At 41.2% G+C, this 19,521-nt stretch overlaps 2 protein-coding genes across 3 annotated transcripts; both read right to left on the reverse strand.

Annotated features, from left to right (window-relative positions):
• Positions 1 to 394: 394 nt before the first annotated feature.
• mmp19 (matrix metallopeptidase 19) lies at positions 395 to 4,960 on the reverse strand. The gene is made up of 9 exons (XM_055026275.1): positions 4,209 to 4,960; positions 4,037 to 4,122; positions 3,775 to 3,905; positions 2,890 to 3,102; positions 2,528 to 2,773; positions 2,205 to 2,312; positions 1,875 to 2,039; positions 1,654 to 1,781; positions 395 to 1,047 (listed from the first exon to the last, which is right to left on the reverse strand). The coding sequence occupies exons 1-9, from the start codon at positions 4,317 to 4,319 to the stop codon at positions 820 to 822; spliced, it is 1,416 nt and encodes a 471-aa protein (XP_054882250.1). The 5' UTR covers positions 4,320 to 4,960; the 3' UTR covers positions 395 to 819.
• A 1,711-nt stretch (positions 4,961 to 6,671) lies between these two features.
• On the reverse strand, positions 6,672 to 18,182 carry suox (sulfite oxidase). 2 transcript variants are annotated; one of them, XM_055026259.1, is made up of 5 exons: positions 18,020 to 18,182; positions 15,444 to 15,514; positions 15,128 to 15,299; positions 12,889 to 13,158; positions 6,672 to 11,577 (listed from the first exon to the last, which is right to left on the reverse strand). In XM_055026259.1, the coding sequence occupies exons 2-5, from the start codon at positions 15,500 to 15,502 to the stop codon at positions 10,366 to 10,368; spliced, it is 1,713 nt and encodes a 570-aa protein (XP_054882234.1). In that variant the 5' UTR covers positions 15,503 to 15,514; positions 18,020 to 18,182; the 3' UTR covers positions 6,672 to 10,365. The 2 variants fall into 2 exon arrangements, with proteins under 2 accessions (XP_054882234.1, XP_054882228.1); XM_055026253.1 differs by lacking the exon at positions 18,020 to 18,182 and having other exon boundaries at positions 15,444 to 15,526.
• Positions 18,183 to 19,521: the final 1,339 nt, after the last annotated feature.

Here is a 19,521-nt window from a genome sequence, read left to right on the forward strand (position 1 = left end):
TTGTTGTTTTTCAAAAACAGCACACTTGTTGCCTGTATGTGTAAATACTTGTTAATAGTTTTCACAGATTTTAATAAAAAAAAACCAGTTTTAACTCAAAATTTGGCTCGAATGTGCAGCACTGTTTGTCTCCTCTGGTTCTTAGCAACTCCGGCAGCATTACTCACTGCATGTTTCATCCTCAATAAAGAGGTCATGGGGAGGATTTCCTACCCTCTGATTGGTTGGAATTGCCATGGCGCCTCCAAATTTTTTTTTTTTTTAGTCTCTTTTTTTTGTGCAGACAGCACAATGCAGGACAGACCGTTCTTTCATCATTATGAACGTAGCATAGTTGTCTGATTTTTATGTAATTACGAACAGCTTCTTCTGCTGACAGAGCAAAACGTTTGCGTCGTTGACGATGTCTGTTTATTTAATAAAATCTCACATTTTCTCTGTAAAAATAATAATAATAATCTGATCCAAAACATGCACAACATGCAAGAAATAAAGCCATAATGTAACATCTTAAGAAAAGTGTTGCAACACATAATCCAACACATATGTGGAAGAAAAAAGGAAAACAGATGGCCTCCATTTCTCCTCAGGATTATACTGAAGCTTACATAATTCATCAGCCTGTGGAGACTCTCTGCTCTCCACGAATCAGCCTGAAGGGGCTCAACAGTAATGAAATCCAGTGAAGTGAAGTCAGTCAGTCTCTCACTATTTTTCACCCAATTCACAGTCACTGATGTCCAGGTTTATTAGTCAATGCCCTCGGATTGGAGTCAGAGCCCTGTCCTCTAGTTGCTGCTGCCCCCTGGTGGTGGGTCGCTAGCATCTCATCCATCGCTTCGCCTTGCTCTGCGGGTACCACCTGTCCACTGTCAGCTGCTCGTTCACTCGCCAGTAGTTGTCGCCCTTGAAGAAAAAGATCTTTCCGTTGTCCCAGGTGAAGGCTGCGTCAGGAGAGGACGGCAGGCCGCTGATGAGCCTGCTCAGCGGCTTAGGGTGGAAAGACAGGTTGGGTTTCACCTCGTCAAACTGCCAGTGGTCCGACCCCTGCGGAGACAAAGAGCAAAAGAGTCAAGGTTGTTAAACATGAAGGCTTGTGCATCTCAATAAATATCTTCTGGGTTATTTCAGTGTTGCGGCTTTCGGCTGAATGAAAATCTCAAATTCAGTGTCTCATAAAAATACGTCCAAAATCAAAGGGGGAGACTGTTGACTCAGTCACTGACTCCATTCAAAAGGAGAGTCGCCTACAGAGAGCTGGGGAAACTGACTGCTCGGGGAGTGTTAATGGAAAGTTTAGTGGAACGAAAAAATGTGGCGAAGTGGACCGTAGGCAAATTCCATTCAAAGGAATTTACGTAGCGGCGTTTTCATTACGAATGTGCATAAATGTTAAATCTGCTACTGTCAAAAAGCACAATTTTGCAATTGCAGTGTCTCCTTTAAATAAAAAAAATGAAATCAAAATCACACAAACAATTTATTTGTAATGAGTTTTAACAATAACTCATTAAAAATAATGGTAGCCACATGCGTGAAGAGTGACATGAGATTATATTCATAATTCAACAATAATTCAATGATTTTACAGAAGGATTGTGGATTCGACACGTTGGAATGTGACGTTTCTCATGAACTGTGATAACTGCCTACCTTTATGAACACGAGCTTCTGGTTAATGTGCAGGTACAAGGCTGCGTCGATGTTAGGAGGGACGCGCTTGACCTGTTTGGGGTAGCCGTAGTCAAGCGTGAACCTGGTGTACCGCCACACTTTACTGCCTGTGACCACAAAGAGTCCAGACGTTTAATGTTTAGAAGCAGCAGCAGCTGCAGAGCAGAATGAACCCAACAGAGGCTCAGAAATGGTTGTACCTTTAAAGAAGTAGGTCTTGTTGGTTCTCTGTGAGTGGACGGCGGCGTTCAGGCTGCCCGGGAGTTCCCACCACAGTCTGTTGATCCTTATGGGACTGTTGTGGCCCATATCAGAGATCGTCCACACATAGTCCCCACTGAAGGCGAAGGTTTTGTCCCATGGTCCTGAGTAAAACAGATTCTGGTATTATTATAGAATCTGTTAAACATTTATGTATAAATCAACTAACAATCGCTTTCGATCGAGTCAACAGTGTCCTGTAAGTTTCATATACTTTGAAAATAGAAGGAAAATTTAATATAGTTCTGGTTATTTTCAAGGTGACATACCCAACATGATGGCATCCAGGTCTGCAGTGCAGGGGTCCGGTATGGGGCTGCCCTGCTCCGGGCTGCCCAGGGTCGGTGTACTGGACGTTATGGTGCTGATGGGTTTGCCTGCAACACAAATTGGAATCTAAAGTTTGAGGAAATCATAAATATTTCCCCTTTTCGACATCTTGGGACATGAAAGTAAATGATTTGCTCTCTTGAGTTGGGATACGATTTGCTGCTCATTTAAATGCTCGCCGTCTATTTGAAGGTTGATTCACTTTGTCAGAATCGTAATAATTATCGTGAACCGTCACAGGAGCTCTTCTCACTGCACTCACCGTAAAGTGTCTGAATGCCGTTAACGTCGTCTGAATGCAGCCTGAAGTTGACGCGGTAACCAGCGTAAACCGGCGCCATCAGGGCGCTCCTGAACTGGGAGTGGCCCAGTCCCAGAGCGTGGCCTATTTCATGGGCAGCCACGATACGCAGGTTAGTGCCGTGGTACGATGCCTCCGTCCAGAACTCGTCCTCGTCAAAATGGACGACGCCAGATTCTGGTGACTCGGCATGAGCCAGTACGCGACCTGCAAGGACCAGCCACACACGCACGCACGCACACACACACACACACACAGCAAGATTACGTTCCTGCTAAATGGTTTGTGAGGGGAACACAAGTGGATCTGGAAAGGGAACAGACCCCGGCCGTCAAACGGGACTGGGCAGAAGCCGTCTTTCTTATGAAAGGAGATCTTGATGTCTGCTCTGCCAAAGTCGATCTCTGTGAACGTCAGATCAGCCGCGTCGCTCCAGTATTTAAAGGCAGAGCGGAGGGCCTTCCTGACCTCCGACCTCACCATGTCAGGTGTGTAGTTATAGATGCGGTAAGTGAGTCTCTTCCTCCTCCAACGACCTGAGAAAAACAAGAATCCTTTACTGTGAGTCGCCATTAAAACCTCGTTTGAAGGAAGTCGCACCTTTCATGTTTTGGAGCGACATATCGCCAAACCTCACAGTATTTCATCAGGATTTTATTTGAATCAAGTGCAAAAGTAGTGCACAGTTTAATGGAAGAAAATGATACGTAGGTTTCATATGTTTACAAACTGAAACCTAAAAAGTGTGTGATGCGTTTGGATCCAGGCCTTTTCAGTCGTCATACTTCAAATTACATCTGCAGAACGTTTGTGTTATGTCTCCACCAGCTTCGCACATCTGGAACTGAAATCTCTGCCTGTTCTTCCAAGTCAGAGTGGAGTGGACTCTCAAAAAGACTTAGACCTGGACTTTGACTGGACCATTTTAGCACATATCTGACTGCCTCTAGTACGTTTTCCTGTCCTGTGTTTAACTCCACAAACTCCTCTTCACCATCTGATGACCAAAACAATCCCCCACATCAAAACCAAATTAGAAAGCTAATTTGGCTTGAAGCAGGTTCGAGTACTTGCTAAAGGTACTATGTTTTCTGAACCTTTACTTGTTTTGCAGTGTGATTTTTCTCCAGCTGTCCAGTTTATGACTTCAGATTCTGCCCCTCACGCAGCGACTGAAGTTTTCAGACTAAAACGAACAATTGACTCACCCATCACTTTGAACTTGTGTAACTTTTTGTTGAACGGATCCTCCAAGCCGCAGCGGGGCTGCCTCATCACTCCAAGCGTGGCTCCATCTAGCTCCCCAGTAGGGGGCAGCTCATTCACCCCCTGGAAGACTCTGACCAGACAATTTGAGACAATTAAACGTCTGCAAACTGATGCTTGATTGACGCATTTGTTGCTTGGAAATGCAACGACAGGCACCGTTGAGTTTCTTGTGTGATTGAAAGAAAGCAACAATAAAGTCACCTTAGTGCTTCAATGACCTCCTCCAGGTAAGAAGGGTCCTGTGGGTCAGCCGGGTCATTTAAGTAGCCATACTGCTTTAAATACGCCTGTATGCAGAAGAAAAAGATACACTCACTTCACAAGAAGTCATTTCTACATTTGGAAGACGGAGGTAAATAAATGTGTACTTTACCTTTGCTTCGTTCAGCTCTGTCCACTCCACCTCACACAGTGCAGCTCTGAGGCCCAGCAGCAGCAGCAGCAGCAGCGGCGGCGGCGGCAGGAGTCCTGATCCGTCCATCATCAGGTCCACAGGTCCGGTCCCGCGGATCCACAGCCGGCGCTTTACGGAGTGAGAAGTGTTCAGCAGGAGCCTCACAGCAGACTCTTTGTGTTCCCGGGCGCTGCAGCCGTTTTAACTCAGCCGGGCGTGAGTCAGCCCCGCGGCTGCGATGATCCACCTCCGAGGAATGAGAATTACAAAGAGCAGCCAGCTGACCTCAGCCAACATGTGTGCAGTTAAACTGCAGCTTCCCCTCGCGCCGCAGAGTTGACCCAGTTGTCTGAGTTGAGCTCCGTTTAGAGGGAAGTTCTTCCCGAAGACAGGCGAAACAAGCAACGTAATCTCCAGAATCACAGGGTTTGTGTTTATTCCCCGTCGTCCTGGATATGATAATGATGGGCCTAAAACACAGGGTAAAACTCCCCTTCTGTCTCCCACACTCCTGTTTCAGACCAACAAATATGTATGTTTTCATCTGGGACAAAGCATTTACTTCTCTTGTTGACAAAGAACAGTGTTCTCTCTTTTATACAGACATAGATTTGTGACGTACGTGCATCATGCGTAAACACAACTTTACAATAAAAGCATTTGGTATGATTAAGGTCGAATTCATCGACATCTAGAAATGCAGCTAAAACAAAGTACAAAATGTACCAGGATTTGCTCCACAGGGGGTCAAAACTGACATTTTTTCCCCAACATTTGAACCGAATTGAATCTGCAGTTTTTATACTCCTGGGGGTTTTGTACATATTAACATGCTACAAACAAAAACTTCAAGCAGATGTACCGACACAAAGTGATGCACAATTGTTAACAGAACTGAATACGATTGACGGTTTTCAACATTTTTCTCCAATTAAAAAAACAAAATCTGTTCTGCATCAAAATTCAACATGTTTTCCTACATGATTCACTGTATCTTTCCTATCAAGTCTAAGCAGCTTCTCTGTCCCTGTTGACGAATAGCCTCTACACAGGGCTCTGGGCGACCACTGCCGTGTGTCGCCCAGATGTTCAGATCGCTGTACAGGGTTAGGTTTCCTCTGCATTATCTTTTGCTTATAGGTCAAATCGTTCACTTTTGTTCTCGTTTAGCACTTTTCCAAGTTTTCTGCGTCTCCTAAAACTTTTCACAGGTATATTGAATAACTGTGGTAGGAGTTTGAGTTATCCTCCATTTTCAGACGAAAGATTTAACAGTTCTCCGAAAGATGTCTAAAGCTTGGATATTGGATATCGGTAGTTCCTAAAGCATTTAAGGGTATCAAAGTAAAGAGGCCTGGAAACAAATGGATGCCAGTGAAATTTTGAAAACGATGTATATTTCTCATTTTACTTCATATTTTATGCATCTGGATGTTGATTCTTTTTGGCATTGTCCATTTTAAAGTTACCAAGCAGAATATGGTCAAGTTTTAAGGCTGTTTTGCTATTTAATTTGTGAATTGTTTAATTTTTTTGATCATCACTGGTCTTGACTGGTTTTCTTTACAGCAGCAGCAAAACACATTTGGGGTGAACGACAGGGCGACAATAAAACACATGGAAGTGGTTTCTCAAGAGGACCGGTGTAGGCTGGGTTTTAATTGCCAAGATCTTAAAAGTTAACAGGAAGAGACGCTGTTATAAAAACCACATGTCCTGGTTAATGAGTTTCTAAGTACCAACAAGCAAAAGTGCTGGATCGCTCACTGCTTCCACCAAACAGCCAGACTGTCACATAACTATTTAGGGTGAGAAAAGAAGCACACGATATTTACTGCTTTTATAATCTGCAAATGTGCACCGAAAGCCACCAGACGGAGAAATCCAACGAGGAATATCAAACAGAATTAATTAAAGATGATCATCGTCTTCATTATTTGTTTCAGATTCCTCCTGCAGCTCAATGCAGCTTGAATTTTACTGTATCCATGTTCAGATCTGACAAATATCTTTCTCCCATAGTGTTGTTAACTAAAGTCATCTGACCGGCCTGATTCTTGTGCATCTTGTGACGTCAAATCAAAGCTCCCAACCTTTCCTCCTTTAAAACACCTTTTGTATTTGGACGCACCACAGTAAAATCTAAAATGAGCTGCAGTTTACAGCTCATTTTATACCACAGTGTACAAAAACTAAACGTCACTGAAAAGCATTTGCAGGTTTGAGCTGACCGCTCTAATGACACATCTGTGTGACTTGGAGAACAGTCAGTTTTATGTTTCCTGTGTCTGACTGTGTTACAACAGATTAGAGGAGTTAACAAAAAAGCAGAAACATGATTTTATGTTTCATAAAATATGAAAGCTTAATGCTTTTCTATTTCTCTACATCTCGGTGAGTAGGACAGCAACACAATCCCCTGCAAACACACACACACATGCATACAGGTATATTCAATATATTTTTACTCGAACTGGATTATTTGCAGAACATCTCATCTACACTTTATTGTCTCAAGATACATCGGAGCACAGATTTAAAATGAAAAACATTTCATTCATATTTTTTCATTTCATCTACTAGTCAGAAATCTAAATGTGCTGCAGCTAAAGTTTTGTCACGATTCACAAATTAAATTTTCCAAAAATAGATAACTTTTTTGGTTTTACGTTTTCAAAGAATCTAGGACACATTTCTGGCCTCAATTTATATATATTACAAATATATATATTTTTAGAATATGTATGCAAAAAGTTTGTTTTTTTTTTAACTTTCAGAAGTTATAAATATTCTTTTTCTTGTCTTCATAGTCACTCAGGGAAGTAAATTACATGTTTTTGAACTCATCTGCTTTGCATCCAAAGTTTGTGACTATTTTTTATAAATTAGAAAAATATATTTTCAATTTTGCACGTTCGCCTGGATCTATGCACACTTCCTGTTGCTTCAGGAAATGATCAAACACCTAACTACTGATAAATATTCATTAACAATTGTAAAATAATGCACAATATTGCAATTGTAGCAATATTTTATCAACCAGCATTTCCGGTGACATTTGACTGTATAGTGAAATTTATTTTAAGTGGTATTTGACATAAACAGGACTTTCATAACTGAAGGTGAGATGGTTACTTGATTGTGCTATAAAATGGCACTATGAGCCTGGAAAACACATAACACTGCTCCTTTAAAGGACTCCGACGTTCTGGTAAAACGAGAAAACCTTCTCCCCCAATTCCAACAAATAATTTACTCCCACAATTGTTTCTTACAACTTCAGTCACTGAAAAACATTTACAAGTTTTAATTCACTAATAAAGTGACACACTTGCTTTATTGAGAACAGTCAGCTTTGTGTTTCCTGTATTTGTCAGTTTTATGGCAGCAAACTGGTAATTAAAGGAAAATGTACAAAAAGACATTTTTTCTGGAACAGTGACACAAAAAAAAAAGGCAGAATTTTCTATTTGATTTCCAGTTTTCCAATTTATCTCAAAGTTTTAAAGAGCAGAGAACGGTCAAGCATAAATCACCATAATCTCTCTTTTGGTTATCTGCAGAACATTTCTGCTCATCCAAACATTTCTTCTGCACCAGTCACACAAACATGCATCACAGAACTTCCTGAATGTTTCCTGATTTATTATGTTTTTCCCCGAGTCTCTCCCAGTCCCAGGCTCATGAGAGAACATCTGGACTGAATCATGTCCAAGCCGAAACAAAAACTCAGTCATCACAGAGATAACACAACGGCTTTGCTCATCAGTGACTGGTCATGTAAACGAGTTTTAAGAAACTTTGCTTCTTGCCTCCTTCCCAACATCAAACATCGAGAGGCTGTTTAGGTTTCAAATCCAGTTTATCCCACATATTCAGAAACATTTTTTTTTAAACTACAAATGGTCATATGGAAAGGAATAAACAAAATCCTGACCACATTTTATTGTAAACATGTGTGAAGTGAGCACGTTTTTTATTTTTGAAATTATTAATTCACAAACGCAACAAAACAAATGAAAAAAAGACACTTAATATAAATAAGTGCATAAAAAGATGACTGCACAGCAAAATATCCTTCCATTCTAAAGTGTTGTTAGTAGAAAACATTAAGCTTATCTTACTGAGAGAAATTATGAAAAATAAAATGTACCAGGTATATAAAATGAGAGTGCGAATCCAGGAGGTGCTGTTTAGTTTGGCACCATGACAGTTTTCACACTGAGCAGCAACAAAATCAGCAGAAGGAAGTCAGTCAGGTTGGAAGAAAACATCATCTCCGCTATCCTCAAATTCAAAATGCACAGTACGCATTTTAAAAGCCCTGCTGGATATGACACATCAGCAGGAAACCATTTATAAATGTGACTCAACAGAACAAAAACACTTGCAGTTTCATGAAAATGTGCTCCCTTCTTTCTGAAAACTGTACATTTGGCTCAACACTTCAGGGCCTGTTCAAAAATATTCTTCACTGCCAAGTCAAAAAACAACTTTCTTTAAATCCATGCTGGTTTCCTCTGGTGCTGTGTCATAAATACACATGACAACCATATCAGGGTGTTGTACCTTACATGAGTTCACACTTTTAGTTATGACATCAACACAGTGTTGGCTAAAGGTGTGTTGACAATGAATGACCTGAAATATTCCCATTACAACCAAGAACAAGTTTTTTGACTGGTCTCTTGTGTCCTTTTATACTGAAACATAGCTTGAGATGAAATACTTTTTAATCCCCTACTTTGAAAAATCTTGGGCAGAGACTTTCTTCAGTGCCAGTTTATAAGCTAGTAGGAAACCCAAATAAATGTTTGTCTCTTCATTTGTTTTCTCAAACAAAAGTAATTTTAAAATCGCTTTTTTACAATAAAAAAACAGTCTTTGTGCGCGGATCACATTCCTCTGATCCCCGCACATTGCTTTAGTGCAATGAAACCTTGAAACACGTTGAAAACAGGCCGATTATGTGGAAAAAAAGTGAGACTTGCACAACCACTGGATGCCTCACAAAGTGTGCACTGTCTGATGAGAGTTACTGAGAGAGGCATGCTGATGAACGCAAGTGCTCAAAGTAACGATACGGGATTCTAACACCAACACTACATGTAAATTCAGCAAATAAAAATTTGAGCTGGAGACTTTCCCATCGCTACTTTTGTAGATATTACATTTAATAAGCAGTAGTGTCAACAATAACGCTAAATAAAATATGTCCTTAGAACGTTCCTATTTGAAGAGATTTAAATATATAACCCACCACATGATCAGAAATAGAGGTTCAATCACAAATGCTGAGAAAAATCACTTACAGAAAACATTAAGCTCTGATCTAAGAAACAAATTAAGCCAATTTTGTATTGAACGACTGATTTGTTTCTTTTTGTTTAGTCATTAAGTGAGTCAAATCCAAGATCTCTCAGCATTTTCTATTATGACTATATTTATGGTCCAACCAGCAGCTCTTTGGCCCCATGAACAACGGCTCTGACAAGTTATTAAGAACTCAGCCATTATGTTACAAAGAGGCATTAAGAAATTCCAGTTTTCCAACATCAGAGAGAATCCCAAACAAATTGCTTTTTTCTTGCTCAGTTACTTTATGTTGTAAATTACGTGCTGTATTTTTTTTAAAAAATGTCCTTTTTTAACTAAATTAAGAGATGTTGCTAAAGTTGATCACAATAGAGTCAGTAACATCAGTTGTTAAAAACTAAAGATTTTCAGTAGTCTCTGATTCACCCTCGTCAACAAACAGCATGATTTTTCATATGAAATCGTTTTTAAAAATATACATTTATAAAAAGCCTAACTTGTACTATCAAAGAACCAGCAGCAATTTTCTTGGTTTGGGCCTTTAACAAAGAAAGTCTAAAAATGCATAAAAACCCAGATATCAGTATTGATAAGAAAAAGCCTGACCTCTAATCCGTACGTCACCCTGAACTTCCTGTGCGGCACGGTAGATACGGTTTCTATGTTTGACTTTATTCATATAAAACTTTCATTTTTCAAATCTCCCAATCAACAAGATCACATAAATACTTTGTAAACTTCAGACAGATTCTGTTAACAGTGCAGTCCGACACAAAACAAAGCCCTGTCCTTGATGATGAGTTTTGGGCCGGGCCTCCCTCTAACCCTCGGTGACCTTGACCTTCACCCTGTGCCAGGCGTTGTTCAGCAGGCCTCTCAGGTTCCAGATGGGGGGGATTGTGTCCGGCTGCCCGTTGTAGCTGTTATCCACCGCCTTGCAGATAATCTCCAGCTCGTCAGCGTCAGGAGGAAGAGGAGCGGTCAGCTCCCACAGCTTCCAGGCCCAGGCCCGACCCGGAGGAGGCGAAGGCTCGTCCGGCTGACCTTTGTCCCCACTCCTGAGCTGAGCCACCTGCCACGTCTTCCCTCCATCCAGAGAGACGTCGACCCGCACTACCTCTCTGCCGCCGCCACTCCATGCGTAGCCCTTGACGGTCAGTGTTTTGTCGCTGCGGTCGATCTCGGCTCCGTCTGCCGGGACGGTGATGGCGGACTGAACGGGCAGCTCCTGGATGGCCGGAGCGGACTTGTGGTCGACCTTGCTCCAGTCTGTCCCCGGGGAGAAGCTTTTGTAGTCGTGCTGCTGCCAGTGGCTGCCGCTCTCCTCTGCGCTGACCACGATCCGCCCCAGCCACTTCACGTTGCGCGCTCCCACCACGCCCGGAACCACGACCCGCACCGGGAAGCCGTGGTCAATGGGGATATTCTCGCCGTTCATTTCGTACGCCAGCAGGACGTCGCCGTCCTCGTTCATGGCCTTGTTGATGGGGATCGAGGCTCCATATGCTGACCCTGCCACATCTTTATCCAGTCCTTCAAAGTGAACGTGGCGGGCCCATTTAGCCACTTCTGGGCCAAACCCGGCAGCCTGTAGAACGTCTCTGAGCCGCGCTCCGCTCCATTTGGCATTCCCAATAGCAGAAATGCCCCAGTTCAGTCCTTTCACCTCCTTTACCTTGTTCATGTCACTGCGGCGGTTCCCGGCGCACTGCAGCGTAGCCGTGATGGTGTGTTTGGGGAACCGGGTCTTCAAGTCCTTCAACGACAGAGTCAGCGCTCCTCTGGGCAGGCCCTCCACCCGGAGGCGATATGAAGCCGGGTCCACCTGAGGAACAGGCAGGTGGTTCCGCTTGAAGAACAACACCTGGGGAGTGATGTAGTTCTCCGTCAGGATCTCAGGAGGAGGCTCGGCGTTGAACGGCTTCTTGCTGTTGACCCGGAGCACCGGGTGGCGCCGGGGGTCCGAAGAGTAGGGGTCCGACGTTTTGGCATCGTCCTGCTTCTTCACGTCCTCTACACTCAGCTCACCAACCTTTGTATTAACAGAAAGGTTACATTAAAGCTGCAGTAACTTTAATAAAATATAATTTTCCATATTTGTTCAAACTGTCTCCAGTTTGTGAAGGTTTGTTATGAGACAGATAATCTGTGAGATTATTCTCCTCCAGCTCCTCCCTGAGCCGCTACTGCCATCTGAAGAAATGCACAGCTCCCGACCAAAAACAACCAATCAGAGCCAGGAGGAGGGTCTTAGTGTTGTAATCAACCTCACAGAGAAACAATTTACCGATGCAAAAAAACACAAACATTTATCCCACGTCATCAGTGGCCAAGCTAACTAGCCTGAATATTCATAGCATGCTATGCTAGCTGCTGCAAAGGGAAGGAAGCATGAGTAGCACAGCATGGAGGGTGATTGACAGCCCTAAGACCCTCCTCCTCGCTCTGACTGGTTATTTCTACATAAGGAGGAGCAGGGAGAAGGCAGAGGAGCTAGATTTGTTTCACAGATTATCACTCTGTCATGACATAGTGACGGTTTTAACAACTCCAGGAACCAGCAGGCATTTCAGGTGAACTTTCCCTCTAACTGGCACAAACTGATGCTCCAACTTCAACTCCAAACAACAGATTTTGACATCAATTTTTAATGTTTTAAAAACAGGGGCATTATGCGAGATCAACTTTATTTTTGATGTGTGCAACTTTTTTGTAACATTACTTAGAAATATTTCCTCTTTAATGGAGTTTGCAGTTTTCTGTGCTTTCATTTTTCATTCAAATACATTTTCTTCACTAAATAGACAATGGTTATAAAGTTATTTCTTATAAATGTCAAATTAGTCATTGTTGTGTCTATCTTACAGGACTGGTCACATGTTTTCATACACACTCCATGGCTCCGAGTGTCATTAATTATGGCATGTTACTTAAGGAATTTAACAATTTGTCATTTTGATGGCTCAATTAACTTTTTAAAGATGACGAGGAGCAGGATTTATTGTGAATTCTGTTTCATTCACAAACTTTCAGCAAACTAGTTTTGATCTTATTAACTGACCTAATTTGACCCATCTGACATTAAATCAGCTTGGTCTGATTTAATGTCAGAAAGAAGGTTGTGACTTTTCAGACAGATTCTGTAAATATCTGGTCAAAACTGTATTTATTTAAACCTGTACTTATATTTTTTTTCTGTAAAGACTGACAAAATGATCCCTTTTAAAATTGACAATTTTGTTGAATGATCACTGCACCTGCATGGTTTTCAAGTAAAATCAAGTTTCAGATAATCTCCGGCATTTTAAATGTTGAAAAGAAAACCAACACAGATGTGTCTAACCTTATATTGTGAGAGGATCTCCAACACATATTCCTGGTCATGAACAGCATACAGGGCCCAGAAAGGTTCAAGGGCACCACCTGCTGCTAGCAAGATTTTATTCCCACCAGGGTGTATCGGCACAAACTCGGTGACGTCATAGACGCCTCCTTTGTACGTGACCCACACGCCGTCTTCCAGAGAGCGGTGCTTTGAGACTTCGTCCAGGCTGAAGACGGGAAGAGAGGAGCTCTTCTCTGTGGTGGGCAAGCCAGCGTCTGCTTGCTCAACCTGAACAGGGACAGAGCCGACATCCCTTTATTTAAAATGATACAAACGCTCAGAAACGTCAGCTTGGACTAGACCAGCGGCTAATTTCAGTACGTAGTGATGCACACTGGTATCATCCAACACGTAGATCTATACTGAATCACATTTCCTGTTTAAATTTACTTGCAAACTAAATTTATTTTTAACTTTACTAGCCAACACCCTTTGCACAAGTAGTTCGTAGTAAAACATATGGCTGAAAAATGTATCACAATATTATAAGGATATTAGATTTCGTTTTAAATATCTGAAATGGTGTCCAACTTATCCACAGTTTCCCCTGTTGTACTTCTCGTCTCCTTTCAGTCCACTCCGTCGTTTCATTTGTAAGCAAGCAAGTGGCAAAACCTTAAACTGCTGCTGTGCCACTTACTCAGCTTGTTGCTAGGCAACCACAAGTTACTCAACAGGTTGTTGCTAGGTAACCAAAGAGTGAGTGAGTTAGTTGAAGCCACACACTTTGCTTAGCAGCTAGCCAGGAGAGTGGTTGGAGTGACGGTCAGTGAAATGATATTAGATGTATTATCTGTTGATATTGATCCCTGGTCTGTTCTTATAGGCTGTTATTGATTTACTGCGAAGTGAAACATAATACTAATGCTGAGTCAATCATAACTATGGCCCACAGGATCACTTTGATCTCTAAGCAGCTTCAAACTCGAGAGTGGTTAATGTGTCTTATGCTTTTCTGAAACTGTCATAATCCCCGAAGGAACACAAGGTGAACAAGAACATTAAACGAATGATTTACCAGGATTAGTGAAGCTGCAACAAAAAAAAATCTGTAAACAGAAATGCTGTTCAGTTGGCTATGGAGAAAATTTCGGCCACTTATTTGAATCATTAGTTTGCACAACTTTTCCCATTTCTAGACATCTTAAAATACAACATTCCAGCATAAATCTGTAACAAGTATTTTAACAATGAGCAGGATTTAAATATGGAAAACACAGACCAGGATGGAGAAAGGACAGGAAGAAAGATTGAAAGAAAGAAGGCAAGACATGAGGAAAGAGAGAGAACAAAGAAGGACACAAAGAACAAAGGACGGAGACAAGAAAAGACAGCAGAGAGAACATAAGGATAAAAAAAATAATAAAAAATCAATGTATATACCAGGAAGAGAAAGAAAAGGAAGAAAACAAAGACACTACACAAAAAAGCAAAGTATGAAAATTGTAAGGTCACGTAGAATAAGGTATAGAAAGAAAGAAGGAAAGAAGAGGGAAAAGAAGGAAGAATAATAAGAGGAAAGGTGGATATGATGAGTGAAGATTCAACAAAGCAAAAAAAAAAAATGAAAGAAGGTAGGACCCAAGGACTGAAACAGTATAACAAAGAAATCTGAAAATGCAAACAACGAAAAACCTATATATTTCAGCAACATAGCACAACTTCCTAGGCTTTAACAGATTGCACACAAACCCTGTGAGAGTGTTTACTGTCCAGCTTTGCAGCAGATAAAAATATGGTTAAAATGATGTAACCAAAAAACAGACAAGTGGACTGGAGAGAGTCCCACCAATAAATCTGCTGGTGATCAGCCTGATCAAACCTGGTCAGCGGAGGCACGTCTGAATCCTCCAGAAATAAGAGCCAGGAGTTTAATCCTGCTAAAAAAACAGTCTTTGGTGAAGAAGTTATTACTGACTGAAAAGAAGGTTGTTTTTTTTTCCTTGCTGCAAATCTTGCCAGAAAAAACACAGAAGGTGTAAAAATAAATGTAAAACAAAAATATATGAACTACAAAGACATGCCAGCATCCATGACTTCAGTCAGGGCAAAACTTTTAAACGAGATTTAAAACTCATAATTAAATAATTAATGACATCTAATGGCAGAAAAGCTTAGAAAAAAAAACCTGTGAATGCAAAAACTTGTACCAACCACAAAACAAATTGTTTTTTTTAAGCTACAAAGCATTTCTGACCTCTTGGTGGAGTAGACCATAGGTCAGTACAGCCCCAGTACCAGCCAGCACCCCAGCAGCAATACGTTTCCAGTTGGCACTCCAGTTGGCACGCTGGTATGATCTCTGATCCTCCCTGCTGCTGCTGCAGAGACGAACTGCACGAGATGCAAAACAAGGAGCCGCCTGATGCCTAATAAAAAAATAACAAAAATACCATACGGATTGAACTAGCCTCTCCTATTACTTATATTTGATTTGATGTCTAAAGCCACATTTTACAAAGCTGAGATAAAATGTAATGAAAACAGCCGACCGTGGGGTTGCTGCTACATACCCTTGAGTGCCGACAGCGGCAAGTCGCGTCAGGCTCTGGCAGCGCCTAAGAAGCAGCATTGCATTGATGTCCTGGGAAAACATCAATGCAATTAATTAAGTTCAGAGATAAAAAAAAGAGATACACACTCACATAATAGCCTTTGTTTTAGAGAATTATATATAATCTCTGCTCAGCTCAAAACAATCTGATTTAAAAGTTTTACACAAAATGACCTTCACTAGGAAGAACTGTCCACAACACAGAGAAGCTTAAAGATGAATGAGTTTTCTCGTAATGCTGCAGTCAACCAAGCAGCAGTAAAAAAAATTGAAAGCATAGTCGTTGACTTTAAACCTTCACACTTGTGTACACAATGTTCGGTTTTGAATGTTCGGTTTTCAAATCAGCATTTAAATTCTGACCAAGGCTTTGCTCAGGAACACTTTATTCACCTTTTCAGACAAAATGTGCTTTTATTAACAATCAAACTGAACCTTTAAACCTTTACCTCCTACTGAACTGACCAATCAGCCGTTACCTTAACCAGCTGGACGAGCCAACCAGCTATAGGGGAGTGAGCCGCAAAGAGAGGAAGCGTTATGCCTCAGGCACGTCATTTACAGTAAACAAAACGAGACTACACACACAAACTAGTAACTCTAATTGAATTAGTACTTCAATAAAGTACATAAAAAAGTGAACAGTGCTGTTTTCCCAAAAATTTTTAAAAAAAATCTGTGGCTGACAGGAGGAATGAATCTGTGTTTCTGCTTTTCTCTGGAAATAGAAGCACAAACTTTGTGAAAACCAGCACTCTCTCTTTAGGCTCATAAAGCAGCTAAAAGAGATGCTCTGCTTTATCGGTGAATCACACATGTCTTATCTCTGTCTGCAAGGCCCATTAAGATTACACAGGGTTATCTTGAAGCAGTTTTTACTGAGATAACACATCCGTCTGCAACTTTATACCTTTATATTTTTTCCACAGCAAGCATGATAATGTTATTACCCATATTGTGAACCTCAGAAAGGCTACAAGGTGAAGGCTGAAGACTGACAGATCCAGTTCATCTTCATACCTTTTAAAGGCCAGAGAACATTCAGAACTGTAATGATTCAGGACATTAAATTTACTCAACAATAGGTTAGAAAAATCCTTCAGTTTCTTATGTGCAGACTCTCAGGTGATCTCTGAATAAGTGGTGCAGATTGTTTGAAAAGTCTATCACTCACTCCTTAGCAACAACCTGTTGAGTAACTTAAACAGCAGCAGTTTCAGGTTTTGCTACTTTGCCTCATAAATCTTGAAACGTAAAATGAATGCCGGTGAGTGAAAGATGAAACTGAGTACAACAGCTCGAGGGAAAATGTTGGATAAAACAGGAAACGCCATGCCAAAGGTTTAGAAGCAAGTTGGATATTTGAAACAAAAAAACTAACCCATAATTACCGATATAGACTGCTATAACATGCTTATATCGTCCAGCCCCATTTCTAAATAACTGACACCACAGATAGACTGATCCTGACAAAGAAATAGCAGCTCCTTCACAACAAAGATGATCAACACTTTTAGGCTCTCGTGGAAAAACCAAAGGCTTTCAAGACAAGTCAAATATTGATGCATTTAATCAACAAGCCAAGAAAAATGAGACTTTCAAAGAAAAGCAAAGAACACTATTTACTATGGTAGAGGTTACATGAAGCAACCTTATCCTCAACCTTGCTTGGAATTCAGTGAATTCTTCCAATTCTGCAGAGAAGAGTGATCAATTATCCCGCCAAATTTAAGCCACAATCACGTTAATGTCTGCAAAAAATGTGTTCCTTTGCAACTTCCAACAAGACATTTAATGGGCCGAGTGGAGGAGATACTTGCCTGATCTTGCCAGACAGCTTGTTCCACTACCGACTCTTGGTGTGATTTTTAAAAATGATTAAAGTTAGCAGCAGTGGGGCTGAGGTCAGAACTGCAAGACAGGAATGCAATCATTTGTACCCCCTAATTCTGGAGGTCTGAGATAAATCCTCCTCTGTGGGAGGTGTTCGGATATAATTGGGATTTCTGCTGGTCACAAAATCATATCTAGACTCCAGTGATGAAAAGCCTTGTTTTTGTCAATGTCTAGTCAGCCCTCAGCATCACACTGCCTCAACCAAAAGCTACTCGGCATTGACAGAGAGGATGTCTCCCGTTGTTGTTAAAAACACAAATGCTCTTAATTTTTGTGCTCAGTTAATCAAGAACTTTAAACTTGTGCGTTCTAATGTTTTTTGTTACTTTGTGTATCTTGAGCAGAATATTGAATATAGCAACAAGCCTCAGTTGTGCACCGATTCATTGTGGAGCATCATTTTAACTACAAACCGCCAGAAAACCAAATAAATATCAACACAAATATCAACACTGTCCGCACTGATGCTAATCATAAACATGACCCGGGCGGTTCCGCTGAGGTTCGGAGATGAAGAGTCCGACAGTAAACGTCCTCACTGACGTAGCTAGCGAAGCTAACGTTAAAACTAGCCGCTTCATCCTTTCTGTTAACCTAACGGCCGACTCCAGCTTCCTCCACCCACAGCGGGACACTCACTGCTCGGTAGTCGGCCCGTCGTCTGCTTCTTCACAGATGATTTCCACGAAGCTCCACCGAAGTAACGCCTGCTTCTCCGACTGAGCGTTTCATAACAGCGAAGCGAAGCACGAGGAGCCTTTACGCGCCGGTACGGCTGGTCTCAGAACAGCCACGGCGGCGCGCGGCGACGTAACGACGCAGCGCGAGGACAGCGGCGTAACTGAACCCAGATCAGCTGTAACGCGGTGCCCTATAAAATACAGGGAGCGTGACGGAGGTGGCACGCTTTTGGCACAGCTTATCCCAGAGCGGTTCTAATTAAGCAAACTCTTCTGTTTTACGTGCAACAAAACATTTGAACGTTTTATTACCCAGAACAAGTATGTATGACTTTGTGATGAGAAAGTAGGGCACTTATTTATCAGCGCTTATTCTGGCTATTTTTTTTTAAATAAGGTGACATTAATCTAAAAGATCAGAACAGATCATATCACGCATTTTTTTTGTTTATTCTATATGCAGCCATGTGCGGACACAGATGAGTAGATCATCTGTGTCCGCACAGTAACTTAAAACATCTGACATATTCATCCAGTGTGGTGAAAGCCAAAGTACAGTCCATCTATTAGGGTGTGAATCAACTACAAAGCAGGTTAAACAAGTACCACAACACATATAACCTCATGATTCTGCTGTCCAATCCACAAATGTCATTTTTCTTACAGAGAAAGCACAATTTTAAGAAAAAGTACATGGAAAAACCTCAATGAACTTTAAATTGCAGCCTGCAACTCTAACGTTTTCTTAACTTATTACATTGTAAGCATGTCACATGCATTGATGTCCATTTGCCTGAGACAGCGAGAAAAGGAAACAATTACAAAAACAAAATAAAGCCTACACATTTGTACCTTTTAACTTTGATGCATGACCACAATTTTCTATGCGTTTTATTGGGCTTGCATGCCACAAATCTGGTCTTTATGCAGATTGGCAGGAAAGAAACCATATCTGACAGAAATCCAAGTTGTGTTTGTAATTTTCCAAATCACAGGAGAGACAGAAAGATTGATGGAGATAAATGCAGTTAGAAAACATGTCGGAGGTTGTAAAAGACTTGAGACTGCGGTGGAAGATCACCTTCTGGCACACAGGTAACGCCAGGAACAAAGAAGCTGCAAGACGTCATCGGCAGGGAGTTTGTCAGTCCTGAAGCAGAAAAACGACCTTAAGCATAAAGTTAGAACTCTATTAAGGTTCATTCGGAGGCAGCAGCTTAACTGCAACCTTCAGTCTGACTGATAATAAAGTTATCTGAGCATATTCCAATGCCAGAATGGCCCAGTCAAAGCAAGACCTAAATCCAGTTGAAAATCTATGGCAAGACTTGAAAACTTTTGTTTATAGACAATTTAAAAAAAAAAGAGAAAAATTTGAAAACCACATATTATTTTCCTTTAATCACAGTAAAATCACAATAATATATATTTAGGTTTGAAATTGTACTGTGACTAAATAGA

Source organism: Poeciliopsis prolifica, unplaced genomic scaffold, assembly GCF_027474105.1.
Source record: "Poeciliopsis prolifica strain line A6 unplaced genomic scaffold, Auburn_PproV2 SCAFFOLD003, whole genome shotgun sequence".
Lineage (NCBI taxonomy): Eukaryota > Metazoa > Chordata > Actinopteri > Cyprinodontiformes > Poeciliidae > Poeciliopsis > Poeciliopsis prolifica.